This window comes from Sapajus apella, unplaced genomic scaffold (genome assembly GCF_009761245.1).
Source record: "Sapajus apella isolate SASKATOON/1434 unplaced genomic scaffold, GSC_monkey_1.0 scaffold23, whole genome shotgun sequence".
Taxonomy (NCBI): Eukaryota; Metazoa; Chordata; class Mammalia; order Primates; family Cebidae; genus Sapajus; species Sapajus apella.
The window spans coordinates 3,981,766-4,009,003 of NW_022436963.1; the positions used below are offsets into that span (position 1 = coordinate 3,981,766).

Here is a 27,238-nt window from a genome sequence, read left to right on the forward strand (position 1 = left end):
TCAGGCCCTGTGTTGGGGTAGCAGGGCCACCCAGCAGAAACCACAGCGTCTTGAGGACACTAGCGGTAACCAGGCAACCACAATATAAAGAAGTAGATGCAATAGAAGATGCTCCAGTTATTGCTTTTGATGGAGGAAATCAAGGGAGGCTTCCTGGAGGAAGCACTATCCAAGAAAAGGATGACCCAGCCCAGAAACAGAAAGGACGTAGTGAAACAGGCAGAACTAGGTGATGCATGCAGGATGCAAAATGCCATGTATTGGTGGGAGATGGTGAGCTGGGCTGACACCTATGTGAGGTATGTGTTCATGCAGCAGGTGCCACCAGGTGGGTATGTGGAGGGTCACAGCCCAGCCTCTCCCGCCTGAATTCTGGAGTAGGCATGCCTGGAAGGAATGTATGCCCCCAGTCCCTTCCCCACCAATTTCATGGATGAAATAGGGATATGAGGACAATACCAAGCTCCCTCCACCCCCATGGACCTCCAGCTGCTTGCAGAGGGTGAACCCCCATCCCCGCCACCTCCCGTCGGCCATCCCTCACAGCTCCTACCTTCCGACCCCAGCCCTCCCACAGTGTCCTCTGGGACTTTCATCTGTAAGCTGGGCCATTCATCTCCACCTGTCCCGGGACCTGTCCCCCTCCCCCACAGCTGATGAAGAGAGAGCCAGGACATGGCAGAGCCCTCCTTCTCCTACTGCCCCTTCCTACCATCCTTACTTCCTTCAACCTGAGCACACGTGGCCCTTGTCTGAGGCGGCAGCCTGCCCCCGAGATGCACCCTCTCTGTAGCTGGCCCAGCCACTCTCCTGTTTCCTTCACAGAGGGCTTCACTCTCTTCCCCTCCCCAGTCCCATCGGCATCCCATATCCCCTGGGTTCCCCCCAGTCTCCTGGGTCACTGTCCTCCTCATTGTCAGTCATTTTCCCCTCCCCCCACCTCAGCTACCCACTCTCCAGGTCACCACCAATAAGGGTGTGACCCTTTGCCTGTCTACATGGAAAATCCCTTCCTCTGGACATTACCATCAGAAGCTCAGCACTGCCACTGCCACATCTTTCACTCACTGAGGACTGTCTGCCTGCCCCTCCTTGCCTTGAGCCCCCTCTTTGTCCTGGCCCAGCTTGTGCCTGTGACCAGCTCTAGAGCCAGGCCCTTGCAGACACCGTCCAGGGGCCCAGGAGCCACAGCCTGCTGTAGAGCTGCCCTGCATCTCACACGGCCCTGTTCCTGTTTCACTGGGCTGAGTCCACCAGCATACAAGCCTCTCCCTTATCCCTTCTTTCTTTTTTTAATAGCGATGGGGTTTCACCGTGTTGGTCAGGCCAGTATCGAACCCCTGACCTCAGGTGATCTGCCTGCCTTGGCTCCCAAAGTACTGGGATTACAGGCGTGAGCCACCACACCCGGTGGATTTTTTTTTTCCTTACCCTTCTTAAACCAGCTTCCCTGGACCCCACATCGTCTCAGCTCAGGCCCCTGCCTCTGTTCCCTAGGGTGTTGCCCACACCCCCCATTACCCCTGTATCTCAGCTCACTCCTGTCTGGCTCCCATCCCTCTGTTCCACGGAAATCCTCTCGCTTAGGTGGCCAATGCCTCGGGCCTGCTAGTTCCCAAACCCTGGGGACATCAGCTGTCACCTATGCCTCTTCCTTCCCTCCTGGTTCCCAGGGCTCTCTCCCGGGCTGCCCACACAGGATGCCACCTATTCACAAACTGTCAACCCAGGACCCTTGTTTGTGACCAGGGCCAGGAAAAGGCTTCCTACTCTGATGACATCTACGTTCACGGAGCTCATTCTGCCCTTTCCCTTGGCAAAAAAGAACCTCCAGGCCAGGCACAACAGCTCATGCTTGTAATCTCAGCACTTTGGGAGGCCCAGGCCTGATGATTGCTTGACTGGTCCCAGGCATCTGAGACCAGTCTGGCCAACATAGGAAGACCTCATCTCTACTAAATATACAAAAATTTGGCAAGCATGGTGGCACCCATTTGTAGTCCCAGCTACCTGGAAGGCTGAGGTGTGAGGATTGCTTGAGCCCAAGAGATCAAGGCTGCTGCGAGCCATGATCATGTGACTGCACTCCAGCATGGGCAACATCGCAAGACACGTCTCAAACAAACCAACAGACGCTCCATCTTTCTCGTGATCAACCCATCAAAAATGAATCTAGTCCAGACAAACCCAAAGTAAGTGAGAGTCTACAGGATAACCGGCCTGAGCGCTTCAGATGTGACGAGGAAACACAGGCCCTTCGCAGGTTGGTGGGGAGCAAGGAGACAGGACTAGCAGGGCTAGTGCCGTCTGAGATTGGCTCCTCTCCAGGACAAGGACTTAGGACAACTGACAGAACTTCCATAAACTTTGCAGATTCATTAACGGCTTCATGTCAACATTCATTTCCCCTATTTGATCCTTATTTGGTTAAAATGTTAACATTTAGGGAAGCTGGGGGACCTGTAAATGGGAATTCTTTGTACTATTTTTGAAATATTTTTGCAAGTCTGGAATTTCAAAATGAAAAGAAAAAAACAAAAAACCCTACTAAAGCCTAGCGTTGGGAAGTAGCCTCTACCTCCCTATGCCCCGAGGCTGAACCTGTGCCTCCTCCCGGCTTCCATACCTCAGAAAATGGCAGCTGGGCCAAAAATCTAAGGGTCATTTTGGATTCTCTACCTTCTCACCCCTCACATTCAAGCCTTCAGCAAATGCTGTCCATTCTAGTTCCAAAATGTGCCTTGAATCCATGCACCCCCACCCCTCTCTCCCCAGCACCCCACTATACTGGGAGCCACTGGGCTTTCTTGCCCAGAGCCTGCCCCCACTTCAGGCCAGCTCCTGGCTCCCTCTCTCCCACCCCTTCTGTCCTTTGCAACCCCCACCCCTCAAATTAACTGGGTCCTCAAGAGGCCTGGCACTGCCCGTGTCTCCCAAAACTGGTGGGGCTTGGCTTCCAGCCCAACACTGCCTTTCTGCTCCTGAGACCTTCCCAGTCTTTCCCCATGGCTGTGGTTCCCCCGGATCTCACACAGTGTCAGCTCCTCTAGGGAGCTTTCCCAGACCACTCTAACTCATGGGCCCACCATGCCTCCAGTCTCCACTCTAGCCCGTGATGGTTTTCCCACTGTACTCATCTCCTTAAAACTCCACCAGATTGGCCGGGCACAGTGGCTCATGCCTGTAATCCCAGCACTTTGGGAGACCGAGGTGGGCGGATCACGAGGTTGGGAGATCAAGACCATCCTGGCCAACATGGTGAAACCCCATCTTAATAAGGCCAGGCAAGGTGGCTCACACCTGTAATCCCAGCACTTTGGGAGGCCAAGGCAGGTGAACCACTTGAGCTCAGGAGTTTAAGACCAGCCTGGGAAACATGGAGAAACCTTGTCTCTACTAAAAACAAAAAATTAGCCGGCTATGGTGCCGGGAGACTGTAATCCCAGCTACTCAGGTGACTGAGACATAAGAATCACCTAAGCCCAAGAGACGGAGGTTGCAGTGAGCCGAGATCATGCCACTGCACTCCAGTCTCGGGGACAGACTGAAGTGAGATTCTGTCTCAGAAAAAGAAAAAAAAAATTCACCAGATTAGGGACTGGGCCTCACTATGACACGCCCCAGCATCCAGCCCTGCGCTGGGCACATGGTAGGTATATGAATGAACCACTGAGTGGCGCACTGGCTAGTGGTGCTGCTCAATGTGACCCTTCCTTCTCTCCTGGGATGTCGCCCTTCTTGGGTCACTCTGGGTGTCTGCAGAGGTCCCCAGTTCTCCAGCTCACAAGGGCAGGCCTGAAGTGACTCCTCTCCTCTCCCCTCAGGTCTCTCCAGGGTCCAGAAAGCTCTTGCTAGCTCTGGCCTCCACCAGAGGCATCTTTAGAATTCCAAAACCACCTCTGGAATGCCGGGCCTGTCTGGGGAATGCCAAGGCTGGGGCACAGGTGCAGAGAGAGTGGAGTGGCTGGGTGGGGCAAGGACAGCTGGCAGCATTCTGGCTGCAGCCTGCGCACTGCTGGCAGCTGTCCCTCCTGCAAGCACTGCCGCTGACACCTCCACTTCCTTGCAGCCCCCAATGCCCACAACCCTGAGGCGGCATCACTCTCTGGCTGCAGCTCTGGACTGGGCGCTCCCACTAAGCTGAGAGCTGCCAGGCCCTTGGGCCTCCGTCCCTGTCAGGGAGAGAGACTGGGCCACAGGAAGCAAGCCTCTGAGGTTCACAGGAACTGGAAATCAGGCCCATTTGGACGTGGCCCATCCAACAGGGCCCTTGGCTGGCAGCCAGGTGGCTCTGCTCTCTCCCACACTCAGTGGATGACCTTGACAGCTCCCTGCACCTCTCTGGGCCACAGAGTCCTCACCTGTCAAACAGGTGAGGGGAGGTAGAGCCAAGTCCGTGCCCCTCTGTCCCTGGGAGTCAATGCTGCTGGCAGGAAATACAAGTCAGAGGGCAGGTGGACTGGCACTGTGGGCCTGCAGGGACCCCACAGGCTCAGCTCCACTCCAGCCATGGCTGAGAGGCAGCGGGGGGTTGCTGTGCCAGGCAGCATCCAGGACCTAGCTGTGTACCACAGAGAACCCTCTCTCCAAGTAGAGGACCCCTAGGCTGCCACAGTGGTTGACCAAAGTGATGATCCCCAGGAACTTGTTAAAATGTAGGTTCTAGACACCCCCAGACTCCAGATGCTGACTCCCAAGAGATAGGGCCTGGGCATGAGGAGTTATAGAGGGCATGCCGCACAGCAGTCTCCAATCTCATGTCACCCGCCACAGAAGGCAGTGTGGAGCCATCATCAGGTACCAGGCTCTGCAGTCACCGTGCCTGGGACAGGGAAGGAAGTGGCCCTTGGGTAAGAGTGGGCCCTGGGGAGGAGTCCATGGCCCTGGGACACCAGAGCCAGACAGCAGGCCTCCAGGGAGCAGGCTTTATTTGCGTCCCCCAGGACGGGGCTGGGGAGGGAGTCGAAGGATCTGGGGTTGAGGACATGACCAGACTCAGGTCCTGGGACCCCAACCCACTCCCCAGCCACAGGACTCGGCTGGAGTTGACGGCTGGGCATGGGCAGCTCTGGGTGAAGGTCAGCATCTACTCCACACCCTTCATGAACTCCAGGAACTCTGTGGAAAGAGGGGCAGGTGTGGGTGAGGGATGGGGCTAGCAGGGCACGGAGGCAGGGGATCAGCCCAGCCACCCACTCACCGTCATAGTCAATGCGGCCGTCATTGTTCTTGTCTCCATCCTTCATGAGCTCCTCAATGTCGTCCTCCGTGATGGTCTCACCTGTCGCCTGCAGCATCATCTTCAGCTCCTCCAGATCAATGTAGCCATCAGCGTTTCTGTGGGGAGGGGGCCCAGGGTAGGGCTGCAGGGAGGGTATGAGGCAGCACAACCATGCCCCCTAGGCAGAGCAGGGACACTGGGAGATGGGGCATCCCTCTCCCCCATCAAGCAGAGGCTGCAGGGTCCCTAGGCCTAGAATCTGAGACTGCCCTCCTATCCCCAGCTGGGCTTGAGTGAGGGTCAGGGTCAGAGGTCAAGGGTCACGTGCTCACTTGTCAAACATGCGGAAGAGGTCAGACAGCTCCTCCTCAGATTTCCCTTTGCTGTCGTCCTTCATGCACCGAACCATCATGACCAGGAACTCATCAAAGTCCACTGTGCCACTGCCTGGGGGGTGGGTGGCATGGCGGTTACAGAGGCCAGGTTGGAAACTGCAGGTGACCCGAGGAGTGGCCACAGAAGCCTGGCATTTGCATCCTCACACCAAATGCCAGGCTTCTGTGGCCATTATGCCCATTTTATAGATGAAGCAACTGAGGCTCGGAGGGGCTAAACCACTTCCGGCTAAGCAGAGCCAGCATCCCAGCCCCCCGCCGGCTGGGCTTCCTCTAGAGCCTGGGGAGGAGGGGCTCACCATCCTCATCCACCTCGTCGATCATCTCCTGCAGCTCCTCAGGGGTGGGGTTCTGGCCCAGCATCCTCATCACCTTGCCCAGCTCCTTGGTGCTGATGCAGCCATCCTCAGCGCCCAGCACGAAGATGTCGAAGGCTGCCTTGAATTCTGTGTTCAGGGGTTGGGGGGCACAGTAGCCAGGGCTCAACAGCCAGGACCTCAGAGGGCCAGACCCCTGGTGCCACCTGTCAACCTGCCCACCTCCCTCGGAGACCTCTCTGAGATCAGAGCAAGAGGGACCTAGCCTTTGGTCTCCGGTCTGGGGTCCTCTTCCGGTAAGGGGTCCCCGCGTTCCCCAGCCTGGTCTCCCAGCCTGGCCCTGCTGGTCTCCCGCACGTGTGATAGGGGTTCTCACCATTTTTCTGCTCTTCCGTCAGCTGCTCTACCTAGAAAGGAAAGGGACTCTCAGGGCTCAGCCTCATGCACAGCTGCTGCTGCTGAAACCAACCCATTCCACAGGTGAGAGCTGGAGCCGGGGAAGGCAAGCTATTTCCAGGCCACAGAGCAGAGGTCTCAGTCCTCCCTCCCTCACCCCAAAGCCCTGATGTGCCCCAGCTAGCCTAAGACTGGGCTCAGGGCCAGTGTGACAGGTGGGCACCCCCTTCAGGGCCAAGGTGACCCTCAGTAACAATAGTCAGTGACCACTCAATACCCTTTTGGCCTGTGATGAAACTCAAGCTGGGTGGCCCAAGGAACAGCTGTCCCTCAGGTTGGGACAATAAACCAATGTGGGGGTAGGCAAGCTCCCCACTGTAACCTGACCAGGGTGGCCACTGGGCTATTTTTAACAAGGAACAAAGTTAAACCTGGTGATTGTTCTGGGGACTTTGGCATGCAGTGGGTGGGGCGGTGTTATCTGGCCCCCCGGCCTGCTAGTGCCGCCTCAGGAGCCAAAATTAGTCCCCAGCTCCGCCAGGCCTTGTATGGGCACTGGGTGGAGGGCTGCCCCCACCCCAGCTTCATGGACTCCCACAGGATAAGCAGGCATGTCCCCAGAGCTGGCTGTAGCCCTTCCCTGCCCAGAAGAGACGGAGGCTGAGGGAGGGGTTCCCCTGGGGACAGCTATCCAGGCCAGGATGTCCTTGCTCTGGGGTAGTGGGAGGTCACCACCATCCAGGGATGGAACAGCATCTCAAGTCCCTCAGTGACCCAGGAGGCTGCAGGGACTTGGGGTGACCACTCTCTAGCCCTTATTCCCTCATTCTCACCCCTAGCTAAACCACCGAGCCCTGAACCTGCCAGGCATGATGGGGGCTGGGGCCGCAGTTCTCTGTTCCTTCTTCCTTGGTTCTCCCTCATGTCCAAAACTTCCCTGCCTCGAACTTCAAAGCCCCATATCCAGCCCAGGACTCAGGCCCCTCCTCTCACACCCTCCACCCTCCAAAGCATCTTCCACCAGCCAAAGGGCTGCAGGGGGGTGGCAGATTGTGAGTGTGTGAGAAGCAGAAGGTGAGGGGCAGAAATGGAGGTTGGGGACAGGGAGACAGTAATAGGGACTCAGAGAGACAGCTCAGGAGGAAGAGAGATAAAAAGAGAAAGGCAAAAATGTCCAGAGACATGTGGCTGAGAGACAGTGCCACAGACTACAGACACTTGGAAACAGAGTGAGACACGATGCTGAAAGCGGCGACCTCCTCCACCACCCTTCAGACCTCAACTCCCACTTCTGCATCTCCAAACACCAGCTTCCCTTCAGACCCTGAGCCCCTACCCCTTCCGCATCCTCAAACATCAGAACCACTGTCCCTGTGAGGGCCTGGGTTGAAGGTACAGAGGCTCTCTCCTGGGACCCCACCGCTTCCCTGGGGCTACAGACCCCCATTCTGAGCTGAGTGAGCCGCCAGTGGGCCTGCCCACCCCAGCCCTACCCAGCCCTACCCAGCCCTGTCCCTCACCGCAGCCTTGTAGATGTCATCCATGCTGGCAGCTCACAGGACAGCCTGCTGGGGTTGCCAGCCGGCCCACGACTTAAATAGCCCCGCCCCACCCCCCCAGGCATTCCCAGTCAGCCCAGCCCACCTCTGCGTGTAGTATCCTCCAGCCCCTCCTCTGGGCCCAGTGATGTCAGGCTGGCCTGAGTCCCTGTGTCTTCTGCCCAGGGCAGGGGGCAGATGAAGTACTACAAGAACCAGGTTTCTTTCCCTCCTGTCCCTCACACTCCCCAAGGGACTCTGAAAAGGTTTCTGGAATGAATGAAAGCATGAGCCCAGGGCAGGACAGGAGCCACAAAGTAGTGGGCCCCAGGCAAAGCCCCTGCAACACAGCAGCTCAGGCTCCCATCTAACCAGGGGGGCGGGTGCTATGACCCCTACCTTCCAGATAAGGAAGCTGAGGCTCCGGAAGAGTGGTGGCTTGCCCAAGATAGCCCCTGCCTTTAACTCAGCCTCTCTGGAATGGGGGTGCAACGTGCAAGGAGGGGTTGGGAGTACAGGGCCCTGCCAAGAGAAGCCTCAAATGCCAAGCTCAGAGTACGATGCTGTGGAACTGGTGAAGTAGGAAATCATCTTCCCCTGGTTTAGGACTCAGTTCTCTATTCTAGCACTGTAGTTCGTGGGTCCAGGTCAACCTGTCTCCCTCGTTTTGAACTCTAGCAGGCAATTGGCAGCACACAACCCTCCCACCTCCATCTCCGCCCTCTTTCGTACAGAGCCCCCTCTTGATAAACACGCTCCCTGCTTCCAGCGCTACTGCATGCCAGGCCCCGCATGAATCAACCCACTCCGTTGTCAAGGAGCCCCACAGACAAGAACTCTCCGAGTCTCGGAGAGGTTCAGAACTGGTCCAGAATCACTCTCGCCCTGCTCCGGCGATAAGCACAGGTCCTATTACCACCTCCAACCCGCCTTGCCCTAAAGAGAAAGAGCCCAACACCCAAGTGAGGCGCCACTATGGCCTCCTTTATCCGGAGGAGTAAACTGAGGCCAGGAGGAGCAGTGACTTGCTTCGTGTTGCCCGGAGGCTCGGTGCCTTCTGTCCTCTCTTCCCGAGAGACTAAGGGGCGATTCCCAGAGCGGTCACCACCCGAGATCTCAGTTTCTAGCAGGGTGCGCAGGGCACCGTTGGTGGCGCCATGCAGGTAAAGATTACGAAAGCGAGCGCTGCGCACGCGCGCCGTGGGCGGTGCCTGTCATTCTCGCAAGAGGGGCGGGGCGAAGGCTCTGGAAGGCGGCCGGACTAACATGGCGGCACGGCGCGCGGTGGGGGCGTGGGGCAACGGGGACCGGGGGGCGGTGGGACGTTGACCCCGCCCCTGCTGCGGCCTGTCTGCGCCGGGCGGCGGTGGCGGCGGAGCCCGGAACATGGCGGCGGCGGCGCGCAGCTTCGGGCCCGAGCGGGAAGCCGAGCCGGCCAAGGAAGCGCGCGTCGTGGGCTCCGAGCTGGTGGACACTTACACGGTGTGTTGGGGGCGCGGGCACCCGCAGCGGGAGTGATGGCTGAAACTGGGAGTCCGACTTGGAGGGCTTGGTGAGGGGTCCGGCATCCGCAGCGGAGGAGGGGGTAGAGGGGTCTGCGATTCAGAGGAGGGGGCTGGGCCTCGCAGGTCCGGGAGAAGGGTTATTGGGGCCCGGGGAGGCGGTTTGGAAAGGGGTACGCGATCAGAAAGGGAGGCTCGGGTTGGGGGCGGCATCTGGGGATAAAAGGAACCTGGAGAGGGGGAGTGTCTAGATGAGACGGAACCCCTCTAGGACTGGAGGGGCCCGGGCCTGGAGGACCGTTACTGGCGTCCGGGAGGAGGACGATGGGGAGAGGGTCTGTAACGGATGGAATCAGGGAAAAGGGTCAGGCTCCGCAGGCCTTGAAGAAAGAGGAGCCTAGACCCTGGTCTGGCGAGCCTGAGGTTGTGGTTGAGATTTTCTCTGAGAAGTGCCAGAGCGACCTAGGGACCTGACGCCTTGGGGGTCGGGCGGAGACGGGAACGGAGGAGGGGTGGAGCCCAGCTATGGAGAAATGGGGATGGTCTCAGTGCTGAAGCGCAGGCCCCAGAAACCTTAGGAATCTTCGTGACTTTGGGCTGTGGGAGCGAGAAGGGGCAACAAGCTGCTCCCACACGCTTCTAGGCTATGGGGAAGACAGAGGACAAATGGGGGGTAGTGCCCGTCTCTGATGGGGTTGGATGCCAGGCCTATGAGCCTAGTGGGCTGCCTGGCAAAAAATGGCCCTGGGCTACGCATTGAGCACCTCCCTGCCTCCTGCCCTTTGTTCCCGCAGGGTAGGGAGTGGGTCGGGGCCTTGGCCCTCCCTGCATCCCTGGCCCTCATCCTAACCTCCCCCTCTGAGGGCCATTCTGCTGGCTCTTTTCTTCTTTCCTGAGGGCAAGGGGAGGGAATCAGGCCGGCTGGGAAGAGGAGAGGGGTGGATCCTGGAGCAACAGGCCAGCCTGGAGAAATGGCTGCTCCTCAGGGCTGAAGGAGGCTTCAGCTCTGTGCTGCAGAGAGGAGAGGGAACGGAGGCGGGTGAGGTCTCTGAGCTGATGGCTGGCTGGCCACCAGCTATGGGCACATTCAGCCAGAGGGCCATCTTCAAAAAGCTCTCCTTATTCTGGGCTGCGCCCCTCCTCTGCATGTTTGTCGGGGGAGGTGGTGATCTAGGTTGGACCCTACCATCCTCGGTCTCCGGGTGTGCCGAGTTGGATATTATTAACACACTTACCTTTTGAACACTTGCCGTGGGTCAGGCCCATGTACAAAGCATTTTACATGCATTGCATCGCTTGGTCCTTGCTTCTAAGATGGAGGAACTGAGGCTGAGAGAGAACTTAGTCTCCAAGTTACTTACATAAGTGACATATAAGCTGCAGCCAGGAAATGGCAGTACCAGCTTTTGAACCCAGGCCTTCCTTAACCTCTAGGCCGTATTGCCTTCTGTTAGAGCTTGGTTGCCACCACTCCCTCCCCACATCGGCTGCTTGTGCCTTGATTCCTGGCTCAGTAGCAGAAATCACAGCCATGAACCAGTTGAAAGGGTTGGAAAAGGACTTGCTTCCAGGAGGTAGTCAAGGCGCCTGGAAAGAAGTACAACAGAGAAAGATGCTCAGGCTAGAACTGGCCCTGCTTTACCTCCCTTGGAAGAAATGGCCTTGCCTGCAGCTCAGGCTGGCTTCTGAGTTTCCTAGAAGGCAGGAGGTAAAAAACTATAGAGGTGCCGGGCGTGGTGGCTCATGCTTGTAATCCCAGCACTTTGGGAGGCCGAGGCGGGTGGATCACGAGGTCAAGAGATCGAGACCATCCTGGTCAACATGGTGAAACCCCGTCTCTACTAAAAATACAAAAAATTAGCTGGGCATGGTGGCGCGTGCCTGTAATCCCAGCTACTCAGGAGGCTGAGGCAGGAGAATTGCCTGAACCCAGGAGGCGGAGGTTGCGGTGAGCCGAGATCTCGCTATTTTGCTCCCCAGCCTGGGTAAAAAGAGGGAAACCCCCTCTCCAAAAAAAAAAAAAAAAAACTATAGAGGTGACTTGTGGTGATCACCTTTTTCTTTTCTTTTGAGACGAAGTCTCACTGTCGCCCAGGCTGGAGTACAGTGGCACGATCTTGACTCATTGCAACCTCCGCCTCCCAGGTTCAGGCAATTCTCCTGCCTCAGCCTCCTGAGTAGCTGGGATTACAGGTGTGCACCACCACGCCCAGCTAATTTTTGTATTTTTAGTAGAGACAAGGTTTCACCATGTTGGTCAGGCTGGTTGTGATCCACCCACCTCGGCCTCCCAAAGTGCTGGGATTACAGGCCTGAGCCACCGCGCCCGGCCGGCAGTAATCACCTTTTTCATTCCTTACTGATGGATGGAGCCACAGGCTTGTCCCGAGTGCCTCCCAGCCCTAGTGCCTGGGCCATGGAGGAGGCTCAGAGGGGACCTGCTGCCCAGCAAGGGTCAGGTGCAGAGGCTGGCGGGCTAGGGCAGCCTGACTTTGGATCTGAGTTGCAGAGAGAAAGACTGATAAAGGATAATTGGGAAAGATAATTGCAGCTTTTGCTGCAGGAGGAGGGGGAGGAGGCTCCTTGTTGCCGTCTCCCTTGTCACAAGGACTGTTGGTTTCCCCTTTTAGGTTTACATCATCCAGGTCACTGATGGCAACCATGAGTGGACAGTAAAGCACCGATACAGCGACTTCCATGACCTGCATGAAAAGGTAACTGTTAAGAGCTGGAAGCATGTATGTCAGGGCCGGAGGGGGTCTTTAGGCCAAGTTTCCGTTGTTCCACACATTAGTTTTAGGGCAAAACAGGCTCCATGTCTATAGTTCACTTCTTTAATAAACTACTTTGTTAATATAATTGTGTTCATTAGTGTAGCATGTAAATAAATGTTAGTCTTCAGCTCTAGCATAAGCCAATCTGCTAGGAGCATATTTGAATTTCAGCTTTAATTTTTCCAGTCCTAGCTTTGATACGAGATGCTGAGACAGTTTCCTGGGGAGGGGACAGGTTTGAACTTGTTCTACCAGCTATAGCTATCCCAAAGCCTGTACTTTAATATCTGGCTGTGATTCCATCTTTTTCTTTGCTTTTGGAGATGCTGTCTTTCTTTGGGTCATTAGCAGCGTAGGTGTTTGAAAGACACACCACTGCCCTGATAGGTTTTTACTCTGGCTTGGAAAAGATGTCAGTTTTAGGGGCGAAAGGTCTTAGTTTTCTGAATGTCTCCAAAGTCTCCAGATGGAGTTCCTTGTCTGGAATTGTACTGGTATTTCTAAAGCTAATTGGATCTGAGGCCGTCAGATCCCAGGTGCACTGGTTTGGTCACTGATCTCGGTACTGCTGCAGAGAGGGGCTGTGCAAGTGCTGAGGAGCGTCTGCCTTCAGACTTCTTGCATTGGCCCTCCATAGGCACAGAGCCTCTTAGTCTGTGGTTGATGTGCTTATGGTTTTTTTACAGCTCGTTGCAGAGAGGAAGATTGATAAAAATCTGCTTCCGCCCAAAAAGATAATTGGCAAAAACTCAAGAAGCTTGGTGGAGAAGAGGGAAAAGGATCTGGAGGTCTACCTCCAGAAACTCCTGGCAGCCTTCCCTGGCGTGACCCCCAGAGTGCTAGCCCACTTCTTGCATTTTCACTTCTATGTAAGTTCCTCGTCGGGTTTTCACCTCTGTTTGCAAACCCACAACTGCCAAGCTTGAGGCAGCAAACCAGGGGAGACCTCAGCTGTGAGGAGAGGTGGGCCAGAGTTAGACCCTCGGTTAGAAGATGGAGGAACATCACCCTGGTTAGGAATAGGTTGTGGGCAGAAGCACGTTTGTTGACAGATTTGCCTTAAATTAAACTGAGTGTGGCTACAGAGACACTTTCCTCCACCACAAGGCGTTTTGTTTAGCAAAAATGGCCTGTGGGTGTTTAAGCTAGGTTTCCATCCAGATGGATGGGGCTGGATTAGAAACAACTGACACCTGGCAGAGACTATTGTTAAGTTGTTGGTTCACAGCTCAAAACTAATTAAAGGATTAGTCTGTGATGGTGGAATATCACCATCTCGGGGCATGTCATCCGGCTCTGGGCTGCCAGGGTGCTAAGGCTGAGGGTAGACACCTACCTCTGTTGGGAGAGTGTGTTGTAGAGCAGCTCTGTGCTCCATCCTGGACAGACAAACAACTTTCATGGGTTGCTGGAGACAGAACGAGCTGTTAGACTTTAAGAAGGGTGCTTTGGCAGTGTGAAATCACAATTTTTTTTTTTTTTGGAGACAGAGTCTTGCTCTGTCACCCAGGCTGGAGTACAGTGGCATGATCTGAGCTCACTGCAATCTCCGTCTCCTGAGTTCAAGCTATTCTCCTGCCTCAGCCTCCCAAGTAGCTGGGACTACAGGTGTGCACCACTACACCCAGCTAATTTTTGTATTTTAGTAGAGATGGGGTTTTGCCATGTTGGCCAGACTGGTCTTGAACTCCTGACCTCAAGTGATCCGCCCACCTCAGCCACCCAAAGTGCTGGGATTACAAGCGTGAGCCACCAGGCCTGGCCAAAACCGTAATATTAAATAGCAGTTCTGTTATGAAAATTTATTCTAAGGAAAAACAGGCAGTAGCAAAAAGGATATATGAACAAAGATAGTCATTCTAGGATTGTAATAAGATAGTAAAGACAACCCTAAAATATAGGAGGAAGAAGTTAAAAAAGTCAGGCCAGGTGCAGTGGCTCATTCCTGTAATCCCACCACTTTGAGAGGCCAAGGTGGGCAGATCACTTGAGGTCAGGAGTTTGAAACCAGCCTGGCTAACATGGTGAAACCCCATCTCTACTAAAAATACAAGAATTAGCAGGGTGTGGTGGCGGCTGCCTATAATCCCAAGGCTGAGGCAGGAGAATTGCTTGAATCCAGGAGGCAGAGGTTGCATTGAGCCAAGATCATACCACTGCACTCCAACCTGGGCAACAGAAAGTGTACAGCCAGGCTGAGCACAGCAGCTCATGCCTATAATCCCAGCTGTTTGGGAAAAGAAAAGAAAATGAAAAACAAATCTGCAGCTTCACCATCATTTTCCTAGCAACACACCAGTCTTCCTAGCAGACACTGAAAAAAATTCAGCTTTCTTAAGCGGTATCCAGTTGTGTGGCTGTACTCGCGCACACACACACACACACACACTCACACTCTCTCTCTCTTTCTCTCTCTCTCTCTATATGTGTATATATATATAATTTTTTTTTTTTTTAACTGGGTCTCACTCCACTGCTCAGGCTGGAGTGCAGCAGCCTGATCATGGCTCACTGCAACCTCAAACTCCTGGGCTCAAGTGATCTTCCTGCCTCAACATCTCAAATAGCTGGAACTGCAGGTGCATGCCACCATGCCCAGCTAATTAAAAAATTTGTTTTTGTAGAGTTTGAGTCTTGCAATATTGCTCAGGTTGGCCTCAAATTCCTGGGCTCAAGCAGTTCTCCCACCTCCACTTCTCAAAGTGCTTGGACTGCAGGCATGAGCTGCTGCACCCAGCTGACTATGGTCTCATTTTCATAAGAAACAAGTTGATATGGATATGGACATACTTGTCTAGGAAAACTCTAGGAGTAAGTTTATGTACACCAGAATGCTAAGAGTAGTTTTCTCTGAGTGATAGATTTTCAGATCATTTATGTTTACTTGTTTTCCCTTTACATGATGAAGACAGAGAAGAATCCACTCCCTTTTCAGGCTCACCTTGGAGTAACCTGTGGGTAATGGTCCTAAAAGCCCAGCTGTATTTAAAAGACAACTTTCTTGGCTGAGTGCAGTGACTCACGCCTGTAATCCCGGCACTTTGGGAGGCCAAGGCAGGCTGATCACTTGAGACCAGGAGTTCAAGACCAGCCTGGCCAACATAGTGAAACCCTGTTGCTACTAAAAATACAAAAATTAGCTGCACATGGTGGCACACGCCTGTAGTCGCAGCTACTCAGGAGAGAAGCATGAGAGTTGCTTGAACTTGGGCAGGGGAGGTTGCAGTGAGCCGAGTTGATACTACTGCACTTCAGCCTGGGCCACAGAGTGAGACTCGGTCTCAAAAAAAAAAAATACAACTTCCTCGAAGTATTTTCAGAGTAAGACGGCTGAACCTTTCTTGGATCACTAAAGAGCCTAGATATTTGGTGGCAGCGCTAACCTTGGGCCACTGAGCTTGTCAGGGACAGGTGGAAAAGTGGATAGCATTCATAGATGGGACCTGTGTATATGCTTTGGATTTTATTTAGCGTAAACCAGCAAGTATAGGGTTAGCAACATACCCTTTTGTAAACATATTTTTAAACTTATGTGAGAAAAAATTTGCATTCCTTATGCAAGTCTTTCAGATAAACTTTGCTTGTTAGTATTTTAAGAAATACTGTACTTTAAGCAAGCTTTGGTTAGCCATTTAAGGATGAAAGTTGATATGCAGCCCTTTGACAGTATTAATTCCTTGCTTGAGACCTGTGCCTTTGAGGAGAGGAGGTCTCGCTGGCTGCCTCATGTGTGCCTGGCTCTGAGGGTGGAAAGGCCTGGACTGCTCTTTTGAGAGTAGTTTGCATGAGATGGGCCTGGGGCCGTCTACATCTGGTTCTGATTTAAGGCATACTCTGCTACTTGTAGAAGTTTTGACGTATTTGGAATTAGTATTATCAGACAGGTCCCTAGGTTATTTAAATCCCAAGATTAAAAAAGCAATTTAACCCATCATTGGATTAAACCCAAAGTTGAACAGCCATAGTACTGTCGACATTTTGGACTAGAGAATTTGTTTCTGTAAGGAGCTGTCCTGTGCACTGTTTACCAACACTCTGGTTTCTACCCACTGGATGCCAGTAGCACTTCCCCACCCAGTTATGGCAACTAAGGATGTCTCCAGACGTGGCCAAATGTCCCACTGGGGTGGGGGGGCAAAATTGCCCCTACTTGAGAACCATGGGATTAGATCTTCATCTGGGGCCTAAAGATTTGTCAGCCTTTTCTCCATGCTGGGAGCGCTCCAGGAAAAGTTTCTCTTATACCATCTGTGTCCTCTCTCAAGTCGTTCTACATGTGTTCTGCCTTTTGTGTTGCTGACAGTGGACTGGGTGGACCCAGAGAACCTGATTTGGCTATAGTGTCGATTTTTTTTTTTTTTTTTTTTTTGCGAGATAGCTTTACTCTTGTTGCCCAGACTGGAGTGCAGTGGCATGATCTTGGCTCACTGCAACCTCTGCCTCCCAGGTTCAAGCAATTCTCCTGCCTCAGCTTCCCAAGTAGCTGGAATCATAGGCATGCGCCACCATACCCTGCTAATTTTGTGCTTTTAGTAGAGACAGGATTTCTCCATGTTGGTCAGGCTAGTCTTGAACTCCCGACCTGGGATGATCCACCCACCTCAGCTCCCAAAGTGCCGGAATTACAGTTGTGAACCACTGCCCCCCGCCATTTTTTTTTTTTTAATTTTTATTTTTTTGAGACAGAGTCTTAAACTGTTGCCCAGGCTGGAGTGCAGTGGCACAATCTTGGCTCACTGTAACCTCCACCTCCCAGGTTCAAGCAGTTCCCCTGCCTCAGCTTCCCAAGAAGCTGGGATTACAGGTGCCCACCACCATGCCCAGCTAATTTTTTGTATTTTTAGTAGTGACGGGGGTTCACTATGTTGGCCAGGCTGGTCTCAAATGCCTGACCTCATGATCCACCCGCCTCGGCTTCCCAAAGTGCTGGAATTACAGGCGTGAGCCACCGCGCCTGGCCATGGTGTGGTTAAAACTGAGTGACCATCACCACTGTCTAATTCCAGAACATTTCATCACCGTGAAAGGAACCTGTATCCATTAGCAGGAGCTTCCTTTCCCTCTGTGCCCCTCAGCCCCTAGCAGTCACTAATCTACTTTCTGTCCTTAAGGATTTGCCTATTCTGGACATTTCATAGAAATGGAATCATACAGTATGTGACCTTTTGTGACTTGCTTCTTTCATTTAGCATTATGTTTTCAAGGTCCATTCATTATCATAGCATGAACCCTTTGGCCCTTCTATGACAGAGTAATAGTGTATTATTTGGATATACTACATTATGTTTGTTTATTAGCAGTTGATGGGTTTTGGGTTTGTTTCCATTTTGGGCCATTGCGAATGATACTTCTGTGAGCATTTGTATGTTATTTTTTGTGTGAACTTATGTTTTCATTTTTGTTGGATATATAGCCAAAAGTGGTACCTGAGTTATATGGTAACTCTACATTTGACTTTTTGAAGTTTTCCAAAGTTGCTCCACCATTTGATGTTTCTGCCGGCAGTATATAGGTTCTGATTTCCCCAGATTCTTGCTTAACACTTCTTCTTGTCCATTTTTTTTTAATGTTAGTTGTTCTGGTGGGTGTGAAGTGGTATCTCATTGTGGTTTTAATTTGCATTTCCCTACTGACTAATGTTGTTGAGCCTTTTTTTTTGGGGGGGGGGCACAGAGTCTCACTCTGTCGAGCAGGCTAGGGTGTGCAGGGGCACTATCCCAGCTCACTGTAACCTCAGCCTCCTGAGTTCAAGCGATTCTCGTGCCTCAGCCTCCCAAGTAGCTGGGACTACAGGTGCATGCCACCATGCTTGGCCAATTTTACTAATTTTTTTTGTGTGTGTGACAGAGTCTTTTTTTTTTTTTTTTTTTTTTTTTTTTAATGACAGAGCCTTGCTCCATCACCCAGGCTGGAGTGTAGTGGCACAATCTGGCCTCACGGCAACCTCTGCCCCCTGGGCTCAAGCAGTTCTCCTATCTCAGCCTCCCCAGTAGCTGGGGCTACAGGCGCCCACCACCATGCCCAGCTAATTTTTGTATTGTTAGTAGAGATGGGGTTTCAGCATATCAGTCAGGCTGGTCTCAAACTCCTGACCTTAGGTGATCCACCTGCCTCGGGACTCCCAAAGTGCTGGGATTACAGGCGTGAGCCACCGTGCCCAGCCATCTTTTCATTTTCTTGTTGGTGTCCATTGAAGCACAAAAGATTTAGATTTTGATTAAGTTCAATTTACCAATTTCTTTTCTTTGGTCACTTGTGTTTTGGTATCGTATGTGAGAAACCATTGCCCAATCCAAGGTCACAAAGGTTTATAACAACATCTTCCGGTATGGATTTTGTTTTTTGAGACAGGGTCTTGCTCTGTTGCCTAGGCTGGAGTACAGTGGTGCCATCTCGGTTCACTGAAGCCTCGACCTTCCAGACTCAAGTGCTTCTCCCACCTCAACCCCTGAAGTAGTTGGGACTACAGGCATGTGCCACCGTACTTGGCTAATTTTTGTACTTTTTGTAGAGATGGGGTTTTGCCATGTTTCCCAGGTTGGTCTTGAACTCTTGGGCTCAAGCAATCCACCTACCTCAGCCTCCAAAGTGCTGGGATTATAGGTGTGAGCCACCACACCCGGCCTGCGGTGTGGATTTGAATGACACGAAAAGAAAGCACTACTTCTTTTCCAGTCTGCTTTAGGTGGGATTGCAGGGGGTGCCGCCTGTGTGAGTGAGAGGCACACTGTGGCCCTGGCTGTTGCTGTGCTGCTCTCCAGATTGCTGTGTCCTGACCTCCTGAACACATGGTGACAGGCCTCATCCCAGTTCTCCCTGGAACAGAGGTTTTCAAACTCAGTGAAATGAATCCCACCTGGAATTCTAGCACACCATGTGGGGCAGGACATCCAACAGTGGTGGATTTGGAGGCAGGCTGAGATAAATTCCCACCGCAAGTCAGTCATTTAACCTGTCTCTGAGCTGGTGGCTGGTGAGCCAGGGCCCTTGTGAGGCCTGCAAAAGACTGTGCAGTGAAGGTCAATGGCTTAGAAGAGTGTTGAGCCTGAGGTTAGAACTGACCACATGCTGGCCATTACTAGGTGACCTGGGAAAGGAAACGGATTCATTTCTCTTGAAAGGTGTTTATGTTGTTGTCTTGTTTTACAGTTAGTTGGCTAGAACACAGATGCTTTTCAAAATTTGGAATCGGGGGCTATGTTGAACTGTTAACAGTCTTAACATTGGCTTTAAGCATCCAATTTATTCCCATGATTTGTTTTAGTTGCAAAGTACTGAGGCTGTGAATTATAACAGATTTTCTTTTCAACTTAGTCTTGCAACTCTCTTCAGTTAAAGTTGAGGTTTAAATCCATCAGTGGGGAATTTTAGCTTAAAGTTGAATCATACATATTATGCCTGACTCCTGCTAGAATGCCTCATCACCAACATAAAGTGAGACGAGGATTCCAGCCCTTAGCATGTGTGTTTCAGCCATACTTGGGGGATGGCCTCAGTGACGTGTAATTCACTCCCTGGTTAGTGCCTCACAGATAAGCACACTGCTGGGGTATGTGCCAAGCCAAAGCATCTGGGGCTGTCCTGGGGTTTGCATCAAGTGCAGGTATATGTGTTTTGAGGTACACTTGGTTGCAGGGCACGTGCGCAGACACGGTCAGTCAGGGAGGCAGCCCAGCTAGTGTTTACGTGAAGCTCAAACCTCTGCCTACGGCTGCACTGCATGCCAGCACAGAATCCTGGCAGGTGGTGCAGCCGATGTCTTGATCAGTAACACATTGGGAGGGTGAGTGTTACAGTTTGTAAACATAGCTGATACTAAGTTTCTAAAACATTTTTTTTGAGTCTAGCTCTTGTTGCCCAGGCTGTAGTCCAGTGGTGTGATCTGCAACCTCCACCTCCCGGGTTCAAGCAATTCTCCTGCCTCAGCCTCCCAAGTAGCTTGAGATTCCAGGCTACCACCATGCTCAGCTAATTTTTATATTTTTAGTAGAGATGGGGTTTTACCACGTTGGCCAGGCTGGTTTGAAATTCCTGACCTCTCATGATCCACCCACCTCAGCCTCCCAAAGTGCCGGGATTATAGGTATGAGCTACTATGCCCAGCCTTAAGTGTTTTTTTTTTTTTAATTGAAAAACTTACATTGAGGTATAAAGAATAGAATGTCCGTCCATCCGTCTGTCCATCCGTCCGTCCTTTCTTCCTTCCTCCCTTTCTTTCCTTCCTTCTTCCTTTCCTTTTCTCCTTCCTTCCTCCCTCCCTCCCTCTTTCTTTATTTTTTTGAGACAAAATCTCACCCTGTCACCTAGGCTGGAGCCCAATAGCGCAATCTTAGCTCACTGCAGCTTCCGCCTCCAGAGTTCAAGCTATTCTCCTGCCTCAGCCTCTAGAGTAGCTGAGAGTGTAGGTGTGTGCCACCATGCCCCGCTATTTTTTGTATTTTTAGTAGAGATGAGGTTTCACCAGGTTGGCCAGGCTGGTCTTGGAACTCCTGAATTCAAGTGATCTGCTTGCCTCAGCCTCCCAAAGGGCTGGGATTGCAGGCATGAGCCATCGTGCCCAGCCAAGAATGCCCTTTAAAGAAATACATTTTAATTCATACATTTATGGCACCCCAAAGCAATTCAAGTCCCTTCAGCACAGATGGGGTAGGGCATGTTGGCTCTGACCACTGACACCCCACCAGCCTCCTCCTGGCATGGGGACGACTGACTCCTACCACCTTTACTCATAAGCCCACCATTTGACCAGGGAGCCCTCTGAGGAGGCCTGTGTGCTAACTTTGGGGGCTGAGGCATTTCTGTGTTCTTCTCTGGTTCAGTCTCCGTCCCAAGGTGAAGGACAGCCTGGAAAACCAAGTAGAAAGTGTTGCAGAGTATGTACTTCCTGTACCCTAAACAGCAAAATTGTTACACATATTGCTTTGAGATTCCTTAGAAGAGAAAGCTTTCTTTTTGCTTTGTAGGAGCCGGTGGCCCTTATACTCTAAATTTTCTGTGTGTTCCACAATTCCAGCCCTATCCCCTTAGAGGGGCTGGCATCCAGGGTGATTTCTTTTTCCTTTTTGAGAGACAGAGTCTTGCTATGTTACCCAGGCTTGACTCTGAACTTATGGGCTCAAGCGATCCTTTTGCCTCAGCCTCCCAAGTAGCTGGGACTACATGCCTAGCCCAGGGTGATTTTTTTTCTCTGTGCTCTTTCTGAACTGACACCAGCTACCTGAAGAAATGTGCCATTGGGCAGATGCAGTGGCTCACACCTATAATCCTAGCACTTTGGGAGGCCTAGTCGGGCGGATCGCTTGGGGTCAGGAGTTTGAGACCAGCCTGGCCAACATGGTAAAACTCGTCTCTGCTAAAAATACAAAAATTAGCCAGGCATAGTGGCGCAGGGGCCTGTAATCTCAGCTACTCAGGAGGCTGAGGCAGGAGAATCGCTTGAACCCAAGAGGTGGAGGCTGCAGTGAGCCAAAATTGCTCCGCTGCACTCCACCCTGGGCATGGAGGGAGACTCTGTCTCAAAAAAAAAAAAAAAAAAAAAAGAAATGTGCTGTTGAAAGTGAGGGTTGTTCAGTACTGATCGTGAGGAACCCTTTCCCCTTAGATAACTGTAAGAGCCTTGTGTCCTGAGAGGCCCTGGAGCTATTCTTGGGGAATTGAGGTGGGCAGAGATTGGCAGCCCCTGGGACCTACTCAGCCCCAGGCGATCTGACAGCAGGGAGGATTGTGAAGTACAGATCTGTAGACAGGGCGTGGTTCTCCAAACCATCCATGGAGAAACAAGCCTTTGGATCATTCCAGGCTCTTCCTAATCTTCGCTTCTTCACAGCTGCCAAAGAAAATGTCATTGAGTTTAAGTAGTTGCAGGAGACTGAAGTTGAACTTCAGAGCACACCTGCCCCCTCTGTCCTCACTTCCAGCCGGAGCCCTGTTCTGCTCTGAGCCTGCTCTGCCCCTCTCGGCCCTTTTCCATTTGGCCCTGCACCCGTGGGTCCCTTAAAGCTGAGGCCCTGTGTGCTAATTTTCTCCCTTTTTGTCCAGGGGGTACAGGGAGGAGTTATTCTCACACTGTATACAAACTGAATTTCAAGCAGATTAAATGAATAAACACAATTTTTAAAGATACCATAAAGGACCAAAATAAAATAAGGGTAATAGTTTTATAATCTTGGAGTTAGAGAAGAGGTCCAAGAAGTCATAAAGGAAAAAAATTAGGGCTGGGCACAGTGGCTCATGCCTGTAATCCCAGCACTTTGGGAGGCTATGGTGGGCAGATCGTGAGGTCAGGAAATCGAGACCCTCCTGGCTAACATGGTGAAACCCCATCTCTACTATTAATACAGAAAATTAGGGTGTGGTCATGTGTGCCTATATTCCCAGCTACTCGGGAGGCTGAGGCAGGAGAATGGCTTGAACCTGGGAGGCGGAGGTTGCAGTGAGCTGAGATTGCATGGCTACCCTTCAGCCTGGGCAACAGAACAAGAGTCCATCTCAAAAAAAGAAAAAAACAAACAGGTTAAACAATGTAAAAATGAAAAATCTCTTGTCAGAAAAAGCACCATGAACAAAGGTAAAAGGTATACACAGACTGGGAGGAAATATTTACAACATATAAATGACCATTAAAATGGCCACAATGTATAAAAAATAAAAAACAGACAACCAAAGAGAAAAGCAGGAAAAGGACACCCTGTCTCCTGTGTCTTTAGAATCCCGTAAACACATGAATTGCATGTCCTGTGAATCCCTTGTCCTGGCGGAAGCGACATTCCCAATGTTCCTGTGAGTTATGAGGATTATGCAGCCTCCATCTGGAGCTGTTTACAAAAAGGCCTGTTGGCTGCCGTCTGTCGATGAGTTAAAATTCTTACCTATGGGATGTGGGGGTGGGGGGCTGAGGGCCTTGAGGGGCCCTGCCAACCCTGCGATTACACCACTGAAATGCTGAGGCAACTGGTTGTATATAGAGAGGCCCAGGCCAAGGGCTTGAGTGTGGCGTTGCTGGGTTTTATCCATGTAAAATTGAGATTCTTAGCACTTGTCCACCTCAGTTTGTTCATTTGTGAAACAAGGTTCAAGATAGAAGCTTCCAGAGCTGGGTGCAGTGGTTCACGCCTGTAATCCCCAAAATTTGGGAGGTCAAGGTGGGAGGATCTCTTGAGGCCTAGAGTTCAAGACTATCTTGGGCAACATGGTGAGACCCTGTCTCTACAAAATATTTTCTTAAAATTTAGTGGGTTGGGATGGGTACGGTGACTCATGCCTTTAATCCCAGCACTTTGGGAGGCTGAGGTTGGTAGATCACCTGAGGTCGGGAGTTCAAGACCAGCCTGACCAACTTGGAGAAACCTTGTCTCTACTAAAAATACAAAATTAGCTGGCCATGGTGGTGTATGCCTGTCATCTCAGCTACTTGGGAGGCTGAGGCAGGAGAATTGCTTGAACCCAGGAGATAAAGGTTGCAATGAGCCAAGATTGTGCTATTGCACTCCAACCTGGGCAACAAGAGCAAAACTCCGTCTCCAAAAAAAAAAATTAGTGGGTTGGCCGGGCATGGTGGCTCACGCCTGTAATCCCAACACCCTGAGAGGCTGAGACGGGGATCACATGAGGTCAGGAGTTTGAGATCAGCCTGGCTAACATGGTGAAACCCCATCTCTGCTAAAAATACAAGAATTAGCCAGGCATGGTGGCACACGCCTGTAATCACAGCTACTTGGGAAGTTGAGGTAGGAGGATCACTTGAGCCCGGGAGTTCCAGGCTGCAGTGCGCTATGGTCATACCATTACACTCCAGTCTGAGTGACAGTGCAAGACCCTGTCTCTATTTAAAAAAAAAAAAAAAGTTTTCTTTTTTCCTCTTGTAGAACGTTGGGGAGGATTCAGGAGCCTTTAGTGGCTTAGGCTATGACCCAGTATGAATTAGGATCTCAGCGTGTTGTTTGTATGACTGGAGGCTTGGCCTCGTCCTGCCTCCTTCATCGCATCAATTTAAAAAGGAAATTCTTTCCACTTCTTGTGACCCCGGGGCTGAGTGTCACTATTGTGAATCTGGAAGGATGAACACAAGAAGAAAACAAATGTTCACTCTTTTCCTGACATACATTTGAAACATGAGAGAAAGTAGAAATGGTCATTCCCAGGAAGAGTTAGCTCTAGGCAGTCCTTCATCCCACCAGGGTGATAGGAGCCTGTTTTCCAGAAAAAAACTGACTTCCTCTCTGCCACACCCTCTCCTAGGAACACCCAGAGCCAGTTTTGGGAGTTGCTGGCTTCCCAAAAGCCCTTAGCATAGTGCAGCTCTACTGCCCTTGGCCCTATGGACTGGAGTCATAGCATTAGGCTGGTTTCCCTTCTACTTGAGGAGATGTTGCAGGTATCCATATAACTAGAATATTTAGTTTCCCCTTTTTTTTTTTTTTTTTTTTTTTTTGAGACAGAGTCTCGGGGTTCAAGCAGTTCTCCTGCCTCAGCCTCCTGAGTAGCTGGGACTACAGGCGCATGCCAGTACACCTGGCTAATTTTTTATATTTTTAGTAGAGAGGTGTTTCACCATGTTAGCCAGGAGGGTCTCTATCTCCTGACCTCGTGATCCGACTGCCTCGGCCTCCCAAAGTGCTGGGATTACAGGTGTGAGCCACTGCGCCCAGCCTTAGTTTCCCTTTCTAAGCTTCTTGCTCCGTTGTAGGTTTATGCTGTCTTTTTTTTTTTTTTTTTTTTTTGGAGATGGAGTCTCATTTTGTCACCAGGCTGGAGTACAGTGGTGCGATCTTGGCTCACTGCAATTTCCACCTCCCGAGTTCAAGCAATTCTCCTGCCTCAGCCTCCCGAGTAGCTGGGATTACAGGTGCACACCACCATGCCCGGCTAATTTTTGTGATTTTAGTAGAGATGGGGTTTCACCATGTTAGCCAGGCTGGTCTCGATCTCCTGACCTCGTGATCCGCCTACTTTGGCCTCCCAAAGTGCTGGGATTACAGGTGTAAGCCACTGCACCTGGCCATATGCTTTTCTTTCTTTAAACTTTCCAGAGAGCTGGCACTGCTACAACAAAGAGGGTAGATAGCAGGGAATGTGCAAATCCCAGGGACTGGGAGCAGATGGACTTTCTAAGGGCAGGCTTTGTGTTCTCTGCAGGAGATAAATGGCATCACCGCGGCGCTGGCTGAAGAGCTCTTTGAGAAAGGTATGTGGCCACAGGTCCTTGAAATACTGGGGATAAGTTGTATAGTTTTATGAGGTGACCAGACACACAGGGTGACACAGAAGTCATTCTGGAGCTTTATATGGTCCCATCTCCTTAGAATTACTCAGATCCATTGACCTGTTCATAGCCAAATCTGCCCACCTGCCTGCCCTGTAGGTGGCCAGGTCAGAGGAGCTGTGGTCAGTACTCTTGAGTACCTGTGTCAGGGGCTCAGCCTAGACTTGGGCTGTGTTCCAGAGTCCTGTGGTAGGTGCTGGAAGGTGGGTAGCATGTAGCTCCATCACACCTGGTTTGTGCTTGCCTGAAAGGGCTCAGATGGCAGATAGAAGCTGAGCCTAGGCCCCATCCCTGCCAGAGAGCACAGTTACAATAGCTAATGTGTGATGAATGCTTCCTGTTAGCATCTTACTGCCTTCCCCCAGGAGCCACAGGTATGGGTAAGGACACAGGATCAGAGGCCCAGTTACCACCCTGAGGGCACTTGGCTGGGGGGAATGGAGCCAGGACCAAGCACCAGTCGGGCTTAGAACCCATCCTGCTCCCAGGCTCTTCGTTGGGCTGGCAGCATAGGTCTGTCACCCAGAATGCTCTCTCTCGGCAGCCTCACTCTGGCTCAGTGCCTTTGGCCTCGATTCAGCCTCACTCCTTGGTGGCTACACAGCCCCGCAGCCCTGCCTCCTCTGTCATTACCTATCTAGGGTTGCCCCATGCCTAGCGTGCACCCAGAAGGGCAGCAGCTCCTGCACGCTCAGGGCCATGGATTTGCCCTGACACAGTGGGTGCTTGCCAACTGCTTGTTGACAGAAAAGATGTGGCAGTCCCGTCTGCACAAGGGCTGGGGCTGGGGCTGGGGCTGGACACTTATCCCTCAGGGCATGGCTCTTGCAGGAGAACAGCTCCTGGGGGCCGGCGAGGTCTTTGCCATTGGACCTCTGCAGCTGTATGCCGTCACGGAGCAGCTGCAGCAGGGAAAGCCAACGTGCGCCAGCGGGGATGCCAAGACTGACCTTGGGCACATTCTGGACTTCACCTGTCGCCTTAAGTACCTTAAGGTAAAGCTGCAGCAGCTCAGTCATGGAAAGTTCTTCAGTTGGGGTTGCAGGCTGCGGGGGACTGGCTGGCAGTTTGTGTGAAGGAGACCATAGGAAACTTGGTGGAAGGAAGGCTGCCTGGTTATTCTTGACACTGTGCTTGTGGCTGTGGGCACCAGGGGGCAGTCGTGACCCAGTGTCCCGTTACATTAAAGCTTGGCCTGAGCCTGCTTTGTTGAAGGCAGAGTGGTCAAAGTTGTCTTTGACTTGTCAGCTGCTGCAGCACTGCCTGATGGGTGTGCAGCGCTGTTCCCAATTCAAGCTTTATCTTTGGCCTCAGGTTTCTGGCACAGAAGGACCTTTTGGGACCAGCAACATTCAGGAGCAGTTCCTGCCGTTTGACCTATCAATATTCAAGTCCCTGCATCAGGTGGAGGTAAGGCCCAGGGCTGCTGGAGTGCAAGGAGGGCTGAGCCCTGCACGGCATCCTCTCGCTCCCAACTCTGTGGCTAGGGAGTGTTTGTGATGTTGGGTGTCCTGATTGAATCATAAGGTGCTGTGCTTTCGTATCTGGCAGTGTGTGACAGGTTCTTCCTAGGTAACCAGGCCCTCTGAAGGTGGAGGAAGAGAGGCCGCTCCTGTCCCTGGCTGGTCAGCACGTCTCTACCCTAGCATGAGCATAGGGGCAGTTAGCCAAGGTGGAGCAACCGGCACCTGGCTCCCTCTGGGTCTCCTTATAGGGGCAGGGGGCATGTTTACTTCAAGTTAAAGTCCTGGGAAGTCATCCTGGGAAGTCATCCTGAGGGTCAGACAGAGCCAAATACAAGTCTGTATTTCCCAAGGCCGATTGGCAAAGAGCT

The 27,238-nt window shown here is 51.9% G+C and overlaps 2 protein-coding genes across 4 annotated transcripts in view; one reads left to right on the plus strand and one right to left on the minus strand.

Annotated features, from left to right (window-relative positions):
* Positions 1-4,911: 4,911 nt before the first annotated feature.
* Positions 4,912-7,935, minus strand: TNNC1 (troponin C1, slow skeletal and cardiac type). The gene is made up of 6 exons (XM_032290113.1): positions 7,850-7,935; positions 6,310-6,340; positions 5,916-6,062; positions 5,554-5,668; positions 5,201-5,337; positions 4,912-5,118 (listed from the first exon to the last, which is right to left on the minus strand). The coding sequence occupies exons 1-6, from the start codon at positions 7,871-7,873 to the stop codon at positions 5,087-5,089; spliced, it is 486 nt and encodes a 161-aa protein (XP_032146004.1). The 5' UTR covers positions 7,874-7,935; the 3' UTR covers positions 4,912-5,086.
* A 1,184-nt stretch (positions 7,936-9,119) lies between these two features.
* NISCH (nischarin) overlaps positions 9,120-27,238 on the plus strand; it is a 37,752-nt gene continuing 19,633 nt past the window's right edge. For all 3 annotated transcript variants that reach the window (XR_004272440.1, XM_032290110.1, XM_032290111.1), the window contains exons 1-6: positions 9,120-9,349; positions 12,000-12,083; positions 12,830-13,012; positions 25,278-25,326; positions 26,236-26,399; positions 26,719-26,814. Coding sequence is in view for 2 of the 3 variants with exons in the window: in XM_032290110.1 (XP_032146001.1) it covers positions 9,254-9,349; positions 12,000-12,083; positions 12,830-13,012; positions 25,278-25,326; positions 26,236-26,399; positions 26,719-26,814 (672 nt within the window). In the remaining variant the exon portion in view is untranslated. The remainder of the gene's footprint in view (positions 9,350-11,999; positions 12,084-12,829; positions 13,013-25,277; positions 25,327-26,235; positions 26,400-26,718; positions 26,815-27,238) is intronic.